We start from the raw sequence: 13,425 nt of genomic DNA, 5'->3' as shown, positions 1-13,425 counted from the left end.
GGATGGGAGCACCACATCTGTGCAGTGGAGAGGCACGATCAGCGCGATGCCTGCCTCCCAGCACAGGTAAGGACCCTCCTCTGAGAGCTTCTGTCATTTCCACATTATTTGCCCCCCTGCCAGGAATCTTAGCTCCGAGACGTTTCCTGCTCTTTCCTCAAGAGGTTTCATTCCTGAATACTTCACTGACAGTACAACTGGTGTTTCAAGTCATCCTGTCCACGACATTCTTGCATGAGACGTTCCCCACAAGCCCCTGCACTGGCTCAGTCTCTGATCACCTCCACCTTAGCAAACTTCCATTTTGCTTTCCCTTCTTTCCAAGCTCTTGCTTTAATATTAAAAGGCAGAAATCAGCACAGGCTTTTGCCACTAACTTATTACATAAAACTTAAATCTGTCCTTCAACTTCCTCTTTATTTATTTATTTATTTTTATGTTGGTGAGGCACTGCAACAGGTTGCCCAGAAAGATTGTTGATGCTCTTTCTCTGGAGGCATTCCAGGAAAGGCTGGGTGGGATCCTGGACAGCCTGAGCTGGTGGGTGGCAATGCTGCCCACGGCAGGGTGTTTGGAACTAGATGATCTTCAAGATTCACTCCAACCTAAGGCATTCTTTGATTCTCACCAATTAGTTTATTCCTTCCCTATTTCTTTCTCTGCCTCATTTCCCAGAACACTGCACACCACCCTGCTTCACTGAAAAGAGAAATGTGCAACCACGTATTCGTTCCCCTGGAGCCACAGATATCCATGATGGGTTTCACATCACGCTTTGATGGTCAGCATTTCACAGTGCAGCTCAGTAACTGCCATTTTCTATTGAGGCTCTTCTAACCTTCTCTCAGGCTCTAAGACCAAGCCCTTCAGCTGTTACACTGCAATCACAGCACGAGCTTTAAGCCCCCTCTGCAGGATCTTAGCGACGACTCGACACGAGTTAGCAACTAAATCCAACGTTTAATGGTAGAGCAACATCCTATATAACCTTTAAGTTCACTTGCCACGTTCTCATTGGCTATCACTCATGTCCATCAACCTGTAACCGCCAAGTTCCCCACTAGGCCTACTTCCCACAAGGGCTTTCTCACACAGCACAACTTGCAGCTAGTTGTTTGCTCAAATTCCTTCATACTCTGAACACGGCCTTCTTTTTCAAGCCAGTCCTCAACACCCCTTCACGAGGTTTTCACCTTCACAACTGTCCTCGACCTGCAGGCTTGGTGACAATCCTCCAGATTCCCTGCATGTGCTAAATGCATGCAAGCCTGTTGCATTTAACTTGCTTCCTTGACCTTTTCCAGCTTAAGGTACTTATTTAGCATGCCTTGGGAAACCACAGTAGCTGCAGGACAACTTCAGTGGTACGGCCGCAAGCAGGGAAGCTACGGGGCAAAAATGGCCGGAAGGAATGCAGCCTCCCCCAGATCTGCAGAGGGATGATGAGAAAGGCACAACTGAGGCTGCCCAACGTTGCAGAAAGGCAAGGACCACCACAGACCAGCACAGCACTGCAGTGGAGAAAAAGCAAACGTTGAGAACAAACTTTCAGATTGAGACAGCACTGCACTGCTCCCCTGCACGGCACTCACTGTGCTCCAGCTGAAAGAGCTCCTGCTGCAGCAGGCATCCCCACAACCAGCAGCTGCTCAACCTGCACTTCAGGCCACTTAGCAACAGACAAACACACAACAAAACCCAGTTTCAGTGCAAACCACTCTTTAATTTTCCTCTTCATACAACGCATCCAACCACTTACAAAGTGCTACTCCAAAAAAACAGGTCTGGTGTTACGGCAGACTCACACCAGCCAAAGCCATCAGCTCTGAGACAGAGAATAAGAGCTGGGCCACTCTTTCTGCAGTACAACAGTGTCTGCTCAGCATCTGAGCATCAGAGATTGAGCCCCACTGATGAATTCTCAGTGTCAGTGCAGCAAAGGAGGTAAAGAGGAGAACAAACTTCAGATGGAAGTTGCCTTTACAGAGCTATTTTGCTCTCCTCTTGCCTCTCCCACCTCTCCATTTTGGAATGCCCATGTGGTTTTCTTTCAGGGTAACCTAAGAAATGCCAATCAGAATAATTCAGTGCAGTGCTACAGTTAAAAACTGCTTTGGGGATACTCCCCTCAAAACAGAAATAAAATACTAAGAGCTGTAAAAAAGAAATCCGAGACAACCCACAAACCAGAACAGCGGAAACAACTAAGCAATTCTGATCTCTAAATTCAACTTTTAACGCTTTAAAAGCAAAACTCCGCAGAAGGGGGTAATAATACTTATGTGCCAGCTAGAGACAGTCCTTCCTTCTTCTCATGCCCTGGCAGGGAGCCATGGGGGGCTGCCCCCCCTACTTCCCTTTGCTTGGAGGACAGACAGAGCAGCCTTTGCACAGCCGCAGCACAGCGTAGGTCCAGGGACTGGTGCACGATGACCTCCTATGGGGTTTGTTGCTCAGAGCAGAGCAAAGAGAGCTGAGCTGCTGTGGTCAGAGTTAAACAACGACTGTTCAACACTGGCAGCCAGAGAAGACAGCTACAGTCAGCAATGAAGCCACAGGAACTGCGCAGAGAGGACAGAGCGACTCCAAGCACACATCTCACAGGAGGGACAGTAGTTTCTCTTGGCCTTTTGTTCTGCCAGTGCACCTGGCTGCAAGGAGGACCCCTGCAGTGTGGTTTACCACCTTGAGCTAAACATCTCCCTCAAAAACAGATGAAAACTAAGTTTTTCTAATTTTTTTAATGAGAAAAAGACAGTTCTCCTCTGAAGACTAACCTGATCTGCTGCTCACAAGAATCCTCATACAAGAGGAAAGCTGAACTCCTGCAAGAAACAGAGCCAGTCAGGTAAAGGTGGAAGAGAGGAAGAGCATTTCCCAGTTGTATTAGAAGGATGGAGCAAAACAGAGTAACTATGGCAAAAGGACACACCAGACAAGAATTGCCAACCTTGCAGATTCGGTATTCATGTTTACAATCATAGAACAGCTTGGGCTGGAAGGAACCCGAATGATCATCTGGTTCCAACTCCTTCTGTAGGCTGGCTGCTCCCCTCACCAGCTTGGGCTGTCCAGGACCCCTCCAGGGATGGGCATCACAGCCCTGGGCAGCAATGCCAGCTCCTCACCACCCTCCAAATACCGAACCTATATCTCCCCTCTTAAAGCCATTCTCCTTTGTGCTGTCACTAACAGAGGCTGAGTAAGAACTGCCCACAAGAGTCTCAACTGCATCCACAAATGAAAGGACGCAAGTAAGAGAAACTTTGGTGTTGAAGCAAGAGAATCAAAGTACAATGGCAGAGGTGGTAACAGACAAGCCAGAAGTATAAAGATTTGAATTGAGAGATTCCAGAAAGGGTACACAAGCCTCACTGACGCAAGCAGAGCCCGTCAGCAACTCCACAGGGTTGACAGGAAGCCCCTGCATCAATTCACAGAATCCTACCCACTGTGCTCCTCCGTGGGCCCCACCACACTCAGCTGTGACCTCTGATTCAGGCTATACTACCCAAACCCCAGCTACAGACCTTAACCCACGTCCCACAGCCCCGGCTCAGCCCTGACCCTTGCCTCAAGCCACACAGCTCAGACAGAGTTTAAAAAGAACTTTATCAAAGCTCCAATATATATTATTTTTGGCTTCTAAATATCTGAGATTCAGCACCTATTCCTGGCTTTCCCGTGCTGTTTTGTAACCCCAAGCACCAAATCTTTCAGTGCTAGATTTTCTGCTCGACTCCTACAGAAGAGAGAAAAAACTTCAGATGCCTCAGAGGTGGCTTCAGGAGGGACCTCTAACATGGTGGTCGAGTGCTGGAGGAGGTGCTTAGTTGGTATCCATGCCATCACACTCTTCTTGGGGAGGAGATGGGGCAACATGTTCCTCATCGTTTCGGCGCTGATAAAACAGCACATATGCAGCTTTTGTCTACCAAACAAAAAGACAAAGAATCTGAAAGATTGAAATAATCCACGTAGGCTGGCTAGAAACACAATGCCCAAAGCAAGGAGCAGCCCTTAGCACAAACTCAGATTAGCTGCAGGCCAAGTACTCACCACTATTTGGTCTTCTGAAGCCAACGATACACTGCTGTCATCAAAGTAGTACCACTTGCCATTCACCTTGTTCTTTGCATAGGCAGTGTCTGTTGGGAGAAGAAATTGCAGCTCAGGGAAGCATCGCACCAGTGACATTCAAAACTCAAACCAACCATGCAAGGCTGTCCAAGAGTTAGCCTTCCACAGTTTCATGTTTGACACTGTACTAGAAACTTTTAGTGAGGGCTGCTGTAAATCACAGTGCACAGAGCCCTCCTCCCATCCCCCCTGCATAAGTCCTTGCAGGAAAGAACAGGAAAAAAAAAGAGACTCACAGTGGCCTACTCCCATGGCTCCATAGTGATTGGAAACTGCAATGAGGTCGTAGACATAGGAGCTTCCTCTTGGGTCACAGACAAACTCGGACATGTTTAAACCCCTGGAAGGAAATCCAAAAATATCAGTATGCCAACAGTCTGCACTTTCACATCAGTGCAGCTCTGTTAGCACGCAGCGCTGGTGAAGCTACGTGTTGTGCTCTCATGTTGAACAGTTATCAGCATAGAGACCCAAACATCGGCCGTCCCACACACGGCAGGTCCTGGTAAACTCGTGGGGTGCTGCAAAACAATTGAGAAGGAGGTGCTGAATGAAAACCAACTCTGAGCATGTCCCTGTGGAGTAGAAAGTAAAAGAGAAGTAGCGAACAACACCAGCATCCTGTTGCAGAATGTTGACAAGCAGAAGGCAGGGGAGGAGGCAGGCTTTCATCTCATACTTTTGCAACATTCAGGACTACAAACAACACTGCACAATAAGTTTCCTCAATTCTCTGTATACATCTGGTTCAGCAGGAAACCCATCGTTTTAATCTTTTTTTTCCAAAAGAAACAACACCTGCCTGTTAATTGGTGTTCTTTGAGATGTGTGGAACAGATTAATGTTAAGACTAACCAAACAAACAAACAAAAGATTGAGTCAGAACTGATGCACATTCCTGGCCTTCCTAGGAGTGACTCTAACATGTAACATATTGGCCCACTCCATCTGCCCAGTAGCAGAGCAATAGGGATTAGAGCAGCAGGCAAACTGCTGATGTGTCCTGCATCTGGAGGCTATTACCCATTCATGCCTGCTGTCTTGTAGCTCAAAGCCATAAGACAGATCTGTCCCAGTTACAGCATTAATAACGAGCTCACAAAACATCAAGCATCTGAACTAGATTCCTCTTGACCAGCTCTTAATATGAAGACTGGCTCAAAGGAAGGATCCTACCTGATAGGGAATTCCACAACAGTGTCGAGTTTATCCCTCCAGTATCTGCTGTATGAGAAGCGTTTCAGATGCACTACCAAAATCTTGGGCAAAGACCACAAGTCAAACTTCTTTGTGGCCTGCTGATGCTTCTTGCAGTTAGGGCAATACCTGAGGAAAAAGTACAAACAAGAAAACTGAAAGAAGTCAGAGGACACGTCAGTAATGTGGTTCAGTCCCTACCTCACAGAAGCCCCTTTTAGCTTGTGGAACATGCAATTCCTTGGAGGTTTCCAAGCTACCACTTACTTTCACTCTGTTGGTAGAACATCCTACTGGACTGAGGATTTAGGCAAAACTAAGAGTGCCTCAAGACTGGCACAAGCTGGAAAGAAAATAGTGCAAAACCTTTAAGTAGCCACCTGCTTTCACTGATATCACAAATGCTTCTTCCGACGCTGTCTGAAAGACAGACGTATGGTGGGGAATTAAAAATAGATCTCTACATATACAGTGCCTTTTTTAAAGGCAGCAGGAAACAAGGAAAAAAACCACTCTCCATTAGCCCAGGTCTACAGCCTACTGAGTGAACTGACCACAGAAGAGACATCTCCCACACACTAAAAGACAGACCTGAGAAATCACCAGAATCCTGGGACAAATCACGAGCTCAAGCAGTTACAGCATTTTATAGTATATAAAAAGGGAGAAAGAAGCTCTTACCAAGGGTCGTGTTCACCGAGAGTTTCCATTGTAGTAAAGAGCTCTATGCAGTCTTTAAGGGCTACCACTGCCTTCATCTTCTGTGGCTGTAACACACTTGCATGCTTTTCACACGCCTAGTGAAAGAGATGCATGTTTTACTCAATTCACATAGACTTTAATCCCTGCCACTGTGAAAATAACGTGCCCAAGTTCACACTGCTGGTGGTTTCCAGCCCCCTTTGCCCACACAAATACCCCGAGCCTCCAGCCATCCCTTCCTTGCTTTGTGAACAGTCCTTTGCACTTTCTCCACCTCAGTTATCACTCTCCCCATGCTCCCCGATGAAGTTACAACTCCTCATACTCTAGCAGCCATAAACTAGGACTAGCATCTACCAGAATTAGCATTTCCTCAGTACAAAAATAAGTTTAGAAGGTGTGACAGAGACTGGAAACACACAAAAGCAGATAAAAAACACTCAACATAGTTCTACGATAGCTAGAGCGAAAATTAAATATCAATCTGCATAGCCTGGTGACAAACAGACCACTGAACCTGAACTGCTCTCTGATTACATTATGAAACTCCTAGAAAAAGATAGCTGAGCAAACATACGGCATTGCTCAAGCACACTGCGTGACACTAAGAATACTCAACAAATGCTAAATCATTATGGCATATGCTAAATGTACTTAAATGATTGACAGAAACCAAAATGACAGTGGGGCAAAGAAGCTACCAACTCCCAGAGGAGTAATCACAGTTGATTCTGACTTTCAAGTGAGCCAGCTCTTGTCTCCGAGCCACTCAATCGTTCAAGTGTGGTCTGTTAGTAAGAAGTGTAAGGAAGAGGGTTGGTGTGCATGGTTCCCTTTTTTTATTAATTTCAGTGGATTATGAACTACACAAATAGAAATTAAAGTATCTACTTTCAGGAATGCTGGTGGCAGATCAATAGCAAACCTGTAGTCCTTGTCCCAACCAACTCACCCCATGTTGTTGACTCCAACTCTATGCAGGGGGCCACACATAACAACTTCAACTGTTTATTACTGTGATCTATTGAAATACCATGCTGTGTACTATGCCTTGTACTAAGTTTACACACAGAATACTTATGAAAAGAGCATACTACAACCTGTGCCTCCTGTTCATCAAAGAGCAGCCTCCGCGTATCAGAATCCCAGTCAATAGCAAGTGTAGAAAAAGCTAGAAGAAGAAAAACTTTGGTTGCCAATTTGTTGGTGTAAGGAGGAAGAAGAGAAATGGTAACAGGACAATAATTACCATTCAATTTCAAGAGTTTTCCTTCTACAATGGAGTTTATCTCAGAGGTCCCATATAAATTCACAAGGCTAAAAGTGAAATGCTGCTTCTTACAAGGCTGCACGTCTCTCGTTGGTTCAACCTGCATGCAACCCTCAGTGTGGCAGGGATCAACTTCTGCCAGCTTCTCCCTGCATTCCTGTCCATCATCCTGATGCTCCATCTCTTCAACGTCACCTGGCAAAATTTAAAACAAGCCCAATATTGATGACCTTCAGGGAAAAGTTTAGACTGGCACCTCACATTGACAGCTGCTTGCTTAAGACTGCTATGATGTGCACAGATCATTTAGAAATAAACAGGAAACACACAAGAATAAATCTGTGCTTGCTAACGACTGCATCTGAAGCTGTATTTTATCTTTTACCAAGGCCAGGTAAAACATCAGGGTTCACATCCTCCTGCCAGACACGAGGAAATATACCCAACACAGCTTAGCACATCACACTACCTGATAGCACACTCTAATAAACATCCCAAAAGAGAATTGACAAAGGCTGCATTTGGTTGTCTTCATAGAAAGGCAGCCCTATGCCACAGGGCAATGTAATCATCACGTAGTGCTAAAAACTATCTGCAGGAGCCCAAGCCAATTACACACAGCACAAACCACGTGATAACAAAAGCTTCCAAGCCGTTCTGAGAAGACTTTACCTTCAGCCACACTGCTGGAGCCATTGCACGCTCCTCTGCCTGGGCAAGGTGTGGAGTATTCTTCTGCCACGGGGAGTTTCACGTAGCGACTAAACAGAGGGAACATTTTAACCACACAGCTGTAACAGAACTGTACATCACAAGAACTGCACCCTGTCAACGCCCTCAGCGAACCAGAATTCACCACACACAGCATCAAAACTCTCGACTCTCAGAGTCAAACAAAAACAGCTCAGTAAGTCTATGTTCTCAGTGCTTGCACCAAGTCTTACAAGCATTAGATAGGAAACCAAAATAGGTTACGGTGGCCCACGTGAGAGCCCTCACAGTATTTCCCAAGCGCTGCTCCTAATCTGGTTTGCAGCACCAAGCAGGTAACTTCCCATGAGACCACCACCAGTATTATCTTACAGTCAGCTTTTACAGAACCCAGACAACCAGGACTTCAGGAGGTCCCTGTGGCCTCCAGACACTATAGCACAATGCAAATACTGGTTGGTACTCCACAAACAAATCAAGGAAAAAAAAAATCTTCCTATCAAAATGGATGCAGTGATCCTGTTACAGTCTAATTCAGCAAGCTAACACTAGAATTTTGCACTGAAGTACAGATGTGACTTACCCGATCCGCTCCAAAACAACACCATACAGGTGATCCACAGTGAGCTTGTGCTTTGGCACAGATATCAGCAGTGGCTGACCAAACAGTATGGTCCCTGAAGTGCTGCTGGATTGCCTCACTGCCTTTTCCCGAAAGTAAAGAGAGAAAGTAATGTACTCTGAGCCATCTTCACTTGGCTTGCAGACTTCGTATCTGTTTGAAAGACAGGTATGTCCACAGGTTATTTATTTCTACTGCCAAGAAGCGCAGCGGGCAGAACCAATATCAAGTCAGTCCAACAGTTCTCTCGACCAGGATCTCCTGAGGACAATACAGGCTGTACTTTGGCCTTCCTGGCACAGGCACAGCTGCTTCCTGCCTGCTTCCCATGGCTCACAATGGCACAGGGTATGTTCCTGCCACCAACTTGACTGCCACCTTCCCTCTGCCTTTTGCTCTTAATTCACATCTGTGTTACTGCTCACCTCTCCGAACATTATTCTGACAATCAGATGTTTCAATCAGATCATGGGATCAGTGAGAAGATGCTACATGAACATTTAGATCACTGAGACAATGTTTGCTCTGTCTGGAGAAAGAAATCTTCTCAGTTCCTTGGGGTCTTACATTCCCCCTCAGCCTCTTGTACCATTACAGGTCTGAGCTTACACCACAACCAGCCAGGACTCCAGAAAACCAAGAGCTTGAAAACACCTGCTTCACAGACAAATCCAAAAGCAGTGCACACAGCAAGAACATTCTGGAAGAAAAGCAGCTCCAGAGAGCAGTGAGAAGACTGACTGCAATTTGTGCTGCTGGATGCAACAGCAAAACCAGATATTCACAGATAGGAGAGTCAGAAGAAACCACGTGGTCCAACTTCACTGCATTTCTCGCTCCCAGCGTGGCTTTCAAGACCATTCATTACAAAGGACTTATCCTCAGGATGTCCAAGTCATAGTGCTCTTCAGCTTTGTGAGTCACCTGTCCCAGACCCATCTTAAAACTGAAAAAAAGAGATTTCATGGAAGTTGTCACTACACTTAACTGAGATGACACTCAGGTGACACACCAACAGCTCTTGCACATTAGAGATGCCACTTCCTTTCTTGGCAAAAGCCAAGAAACAGGTTTCTGTCCCTGTTCAGCACACCCTCGCAGAGGATGGAGTGGAACAAATTGCAGAGTTGCAGTTCTGTTCCGTTCTACTTAAACAAAAGCCTTGCTCCCAGCTTGAGGCCATGAAGAAAAATACCCCTCCAAGAACACAAGCGACAAAAAGTGGATCTAACAGTCCACTAAGAACAGCCATTGATGTTTTCTATGCTGTTGGTGCTATTCAGCTAGACAACAGCACCAGACCTTCTGAAGTTTCCTGAGAAGCCGCTATAAAGAGAACTATTTCACTTAGCACCGTAACATAACATAACTCAGTTACAGTGTATTACTTACAGTTAACTGCAGGTTCTAGGAGACCCTCTGAGCTGGTCTCCCACAAAGCAGACGAGTACATAACATGTCCAAGGTGCCTACATTCCTCACCATGCCAATGACTGCCTCTCACACCACCTGCAGTGCTGATCACAGGAGCCCCCAGCAATACTCCATGCTCACACAGGTCCTGAACTAAGCCCTGCCTCTGTGACGGCACAGATGGGATAAGAAAAGCTAAGGATTACTCATACATCTCTCACAAACAGCCTGCAACATCCCCCAAAACAACTCCTGACTAGGAAAGTGGCCCTCTGTCTACTCCATCACAGAACAGCTTGTACTCTAGCACTAGAGATGTCTCAGAACCAGCAGAGCTGATACTATAAACCTATAGGGCTGCATCAATCTATACAACTGATGGGCACTGGCCAGCTGCGTTAGTAATTCCTGACAGGTCTGCAAAGTGCCTGAAAGCAGCTAAGTGACAGTAGAGCAGGATGGCTTTGACTAGCCTTCATCCTGCAAAACAGCACCAGGAAGCTTCAGGCTATGGCTGCCACTCAGCAAGGGGACGCTGAGCAATGAAGCAGCTAACTTGTCTCCCGGTGAATTAATGTTAAGCAAGTGCAGGGGAGCATGAAAAACTACAGAAGGACTATATGAAAGGCCACTACTAGCAGGAAAGGCTCTGAGCTAGATGCCAACCTAATGCATGCATACATTAACCATAACTCTCTCCAAAATGCTGTGATGTAAATAACATCAAACACAACTGGGAAACACTGCATGGATCACAGGTCAGGGTATAACAACAGCAACTGAGAAAACAAGCAAAAGGATGAGGGAATTCAAGCAGCATCATTTTTCCAAGTTAAAGTTAAGTTCCAAGTTAACGAAGCACATTTTAGAAAGGATATTTCAAAGTAACTACCAATCACTTTCCTAGATCCAACTGCTGCAGTCTCACCTATCTCAAACATGTCACATCAGGCAGTTTGCTGATGCAACTCAGTGCAATAGCTGCTGTGCTTGTCACGGTGACAAATCTGCCCTGCCTGCAGCCAGCTATGGTTTTCAAGACCATGATCTTACCTAAACGTAGAACAAAGCATGTCGTAAGACAAGGCAAACATATACACGCATGGCAAACCAAACATATATTTTATATGACTTCTATAGGTTAAAGGTGACCTGCAAATCAATTTGTGAGACTTCCATCAGTGTGAATTACACACGTTATATTGTACACCCCATTAGCCAGGCTAAGAGATCAGAGACATCCAATTAATGAATCTAAGCGTTTTTCTTCTTAGGCCTTAAGAACTAAGAAGAAATACTGAGTCCTGCTCGAGTAGATAAGGGCTGTGCAGGCTGCCTTTGGGTGGCACTTACCTGACCCCTTGTAGGCCGGCTCCGAGCTCCAGCAGGATCTCTGGGTGATGTGACATCACCAGCATGGTACATGTGGGGTGTTAGATTGGAGCGGGAGCCGGAGGTCCTATAGTGGGGCTGGACTTCACGGAACCTAAGGGAAAGAAATAGTGAGCATTGCAGTGACGTGCTGAACGCTGCGCCCTGCTTAGCCTGCAGAAGGAGAGCATTCAGCACAAACACCGGGCTCGTTTTGTCAAATTGATTTGCAGACCACCTTTACACAGTGACTTCCTGGTCATTTGCCACAGATCTCTCTGAGCTTCCACGGGAATATCATGCCTCCAGAGAATAACTTACAGTGCTGCTGAGAAGTGGGTTAGTCCCATTGTGCTTTGGCTGCACTGTCCCACGTGTCAGGCCAGAGGCCCTACTTTACATCTAGAACAAAACGCTATCTCAGCACGTACCCTACCCTCTGCTCTGCTGCTGAATGCTACCAAATGTTGCAGCAGGACAATACTTCATTTCCAAGCCTGCCATGATTAGAAAGAGAAGAGCATAAGGCTTGCAGAATTATAATTCCAAGCCATCCTTCTCTGGAGAAAAACAATGTGCTGTTGTCCTCTTGCACAGGGATCCATATGAGTTACTTAAAATCACTTAAAAAACAGGAAGTCCAGTAACATTCACTTTTCGTCCTCTTTTACTATTACAATAGGTGATACACAACAAGAATGAGTAAACCAGGAACAGACCAGCTGGAAGGAAAAGCACATCACAGCCATTCAGAACAGATATTTTAAGAATGACTGTCGGTTCAGTTTCAATTCCAAATGGAGCCCAAGGAGTCTCCTTCTCCCACCTGCATCAAAATTCCACATCTCCCACTGCTTTGGGAGGAGGTGACCATTCACTGTGCATGTCTCAGAACATCCAGGTGCACTGCAAGGTCACAAAGCTGACCTGTCTTCCCCATTCTCTAAAGTGAAAATAGAAAAAAAAACCAAACACCAAAACACAGCTCTTCTCACCACTAAAATCTCTTTTAGGATGTGCAAGCTCAATATTCGTACAGGGCCTTTCACATATATTCATTATTTCAACAGCATGGCCTACATTTAAATGCCTGTACCAGCAGGCCCTTCCCCTCTGCGAGCAATTGGCAGTGAGAGAACAAAGCACAGCTGAGCTGCAGTGCTGCTCCGTGCTGCATGAGTTCCACTCAGTGACGCTTTAAGCACAGCGCTGTGTGGAAAGCGACACTGTGCTTAGAAAGCAACCCATACAGGGACCTAAATCTGAAGGCAAGAAATCAAACGTACTATTGCCAAAAGCAGGACAGCAACGATTCCAGTATTAGCACTGCCTTTTTTTTAATTTAGGAAAACAACCCAAACCCAGTGCGCCCAAGGGGCACAGATCTATGGTATGAGATGTCTCCCTGCTTTCCAAATGGAGATGCATGCAGCTCACTGGCTGGCTAGCACACAGCCCTCTAAAACCAGAGGTATGTCAAAGCAATGGGATATTGCTCTCATATGCAGCCCCATATTTGGCCACTGCTTTCAGCAAAGCCAGATAAAATACTGCAGGAGACTGAATGTTGATACTGACACATCTCCATCCTCAGGCAACTTAAGGTGGTGCTGAGAATGGGACAGAAGGCAAAAGCTGCCAAGTTAAGTTACCATAAGGCCCTAAAGCTTCAGAAACCATTACACCTTATTTCTCTTACAAAAAAATAAAAAATAAAAGTCACCAGGGCATCAGCTAACAGCCTCGGTTCCCACACCAAGAAAAGCACTGGTAAAATAATATCATAATGTCACAGTCCTGTAAGAAGGAGCAGCCTGCCCCTCCTGCTCTGCTGCCCACCCAGAGGGCAACCAGCTGAGCACTGAGCCTCAGGGCATGAGGACACCCACTGGGATGGCAGCTGCTGGTGAAACAGGAACCCTGGGGCCTCACAGCTCCCCCAGACACTGCAGGCTGGTTCCCAGCAGTCTCAAGCTCCAGCAAACAGCCACAGGCAACT

At 46.1% G+C, this 13,425-nt stretch overlaps 1 protein-coding gene across 2 annotated transcripts in view; it reads right to left on the bottom strand.

Annotated features, from left to right (window-relative positions):
- Positions 1 to 1,702: 1,702 nt before the first annotated feature.
- The window catches only part of USP4 (ubiquitin specific peptidase 4), a 31,484-nt gene continuing 19,761 nt past the window's right edge, over positions 1,703 to 13,425 (bottom strand). The window contains exons 14-22 of one of the 2 annotated variants that reach the window (XM_052679304.1): positions 8,604 to 8,795; positions 7,982 to 8,070; positions 7,289 to 7,504; positions 7,140 to 7,210; positions 6,019 to 6,134; positions 5,317 to 5,466; positions 4,377 to 4,480; positions 4,060 to 4,148; positions 1,703 to 3,931 (exon numbers count right to left, since the gene is read on the bottom strand). In XM_052679304.1, coding sequence (XP_052535264.1) covers positions 3,830 to 3,931; positions 4,060 to 4,148; positions 4,377 to 4,480; positions 5,317 to 5,466; positions 6,019 to 6,134; positions 7,140 to 7,210; positions 7,289 to 7,504; positions 7,982 to 8,070; positions 8,604 to 8,795 — 1,129 coding nt within the window. In that variant the 3' untranslated portion in view covers positions 1,703 to 3,829. Of the gene's footprint in view, positions 3,932 to 4,059; positions 4,149 to 4,376; positions 4,481 to 5,316; positions 5,493 to 6,018; positions 6,135 to 7,139; positions 7,211 to 7,288; positions 7,505 to 7,981; positions 8,071 to 8,603; positions 8,796 to 13,425 lie in introns of those variants that run through there. The other variant, XR_008205793.1, reaches the window with a different exon arrangement.

This window comes from Tympanuchus pallidicinctus, unplaced genomic scaffold (assembly GCF_026119805.1).
Source record: "Tympanuchus pallidicinctus isolate F22 unplaced genomic scaffold, pur_lepc_1.0 scaffold17, whole genome shotgun sequence".
Lineage (NCBI taxonomy): Eukaryota > Metazoa > Chordata > Aves > Galliformes > Phasianidae > Tympanuchus > Tympanuchus pallidicinctus.
This window is presented reverse-complemented; position numbering and strand designations above follow the sequence as displayed.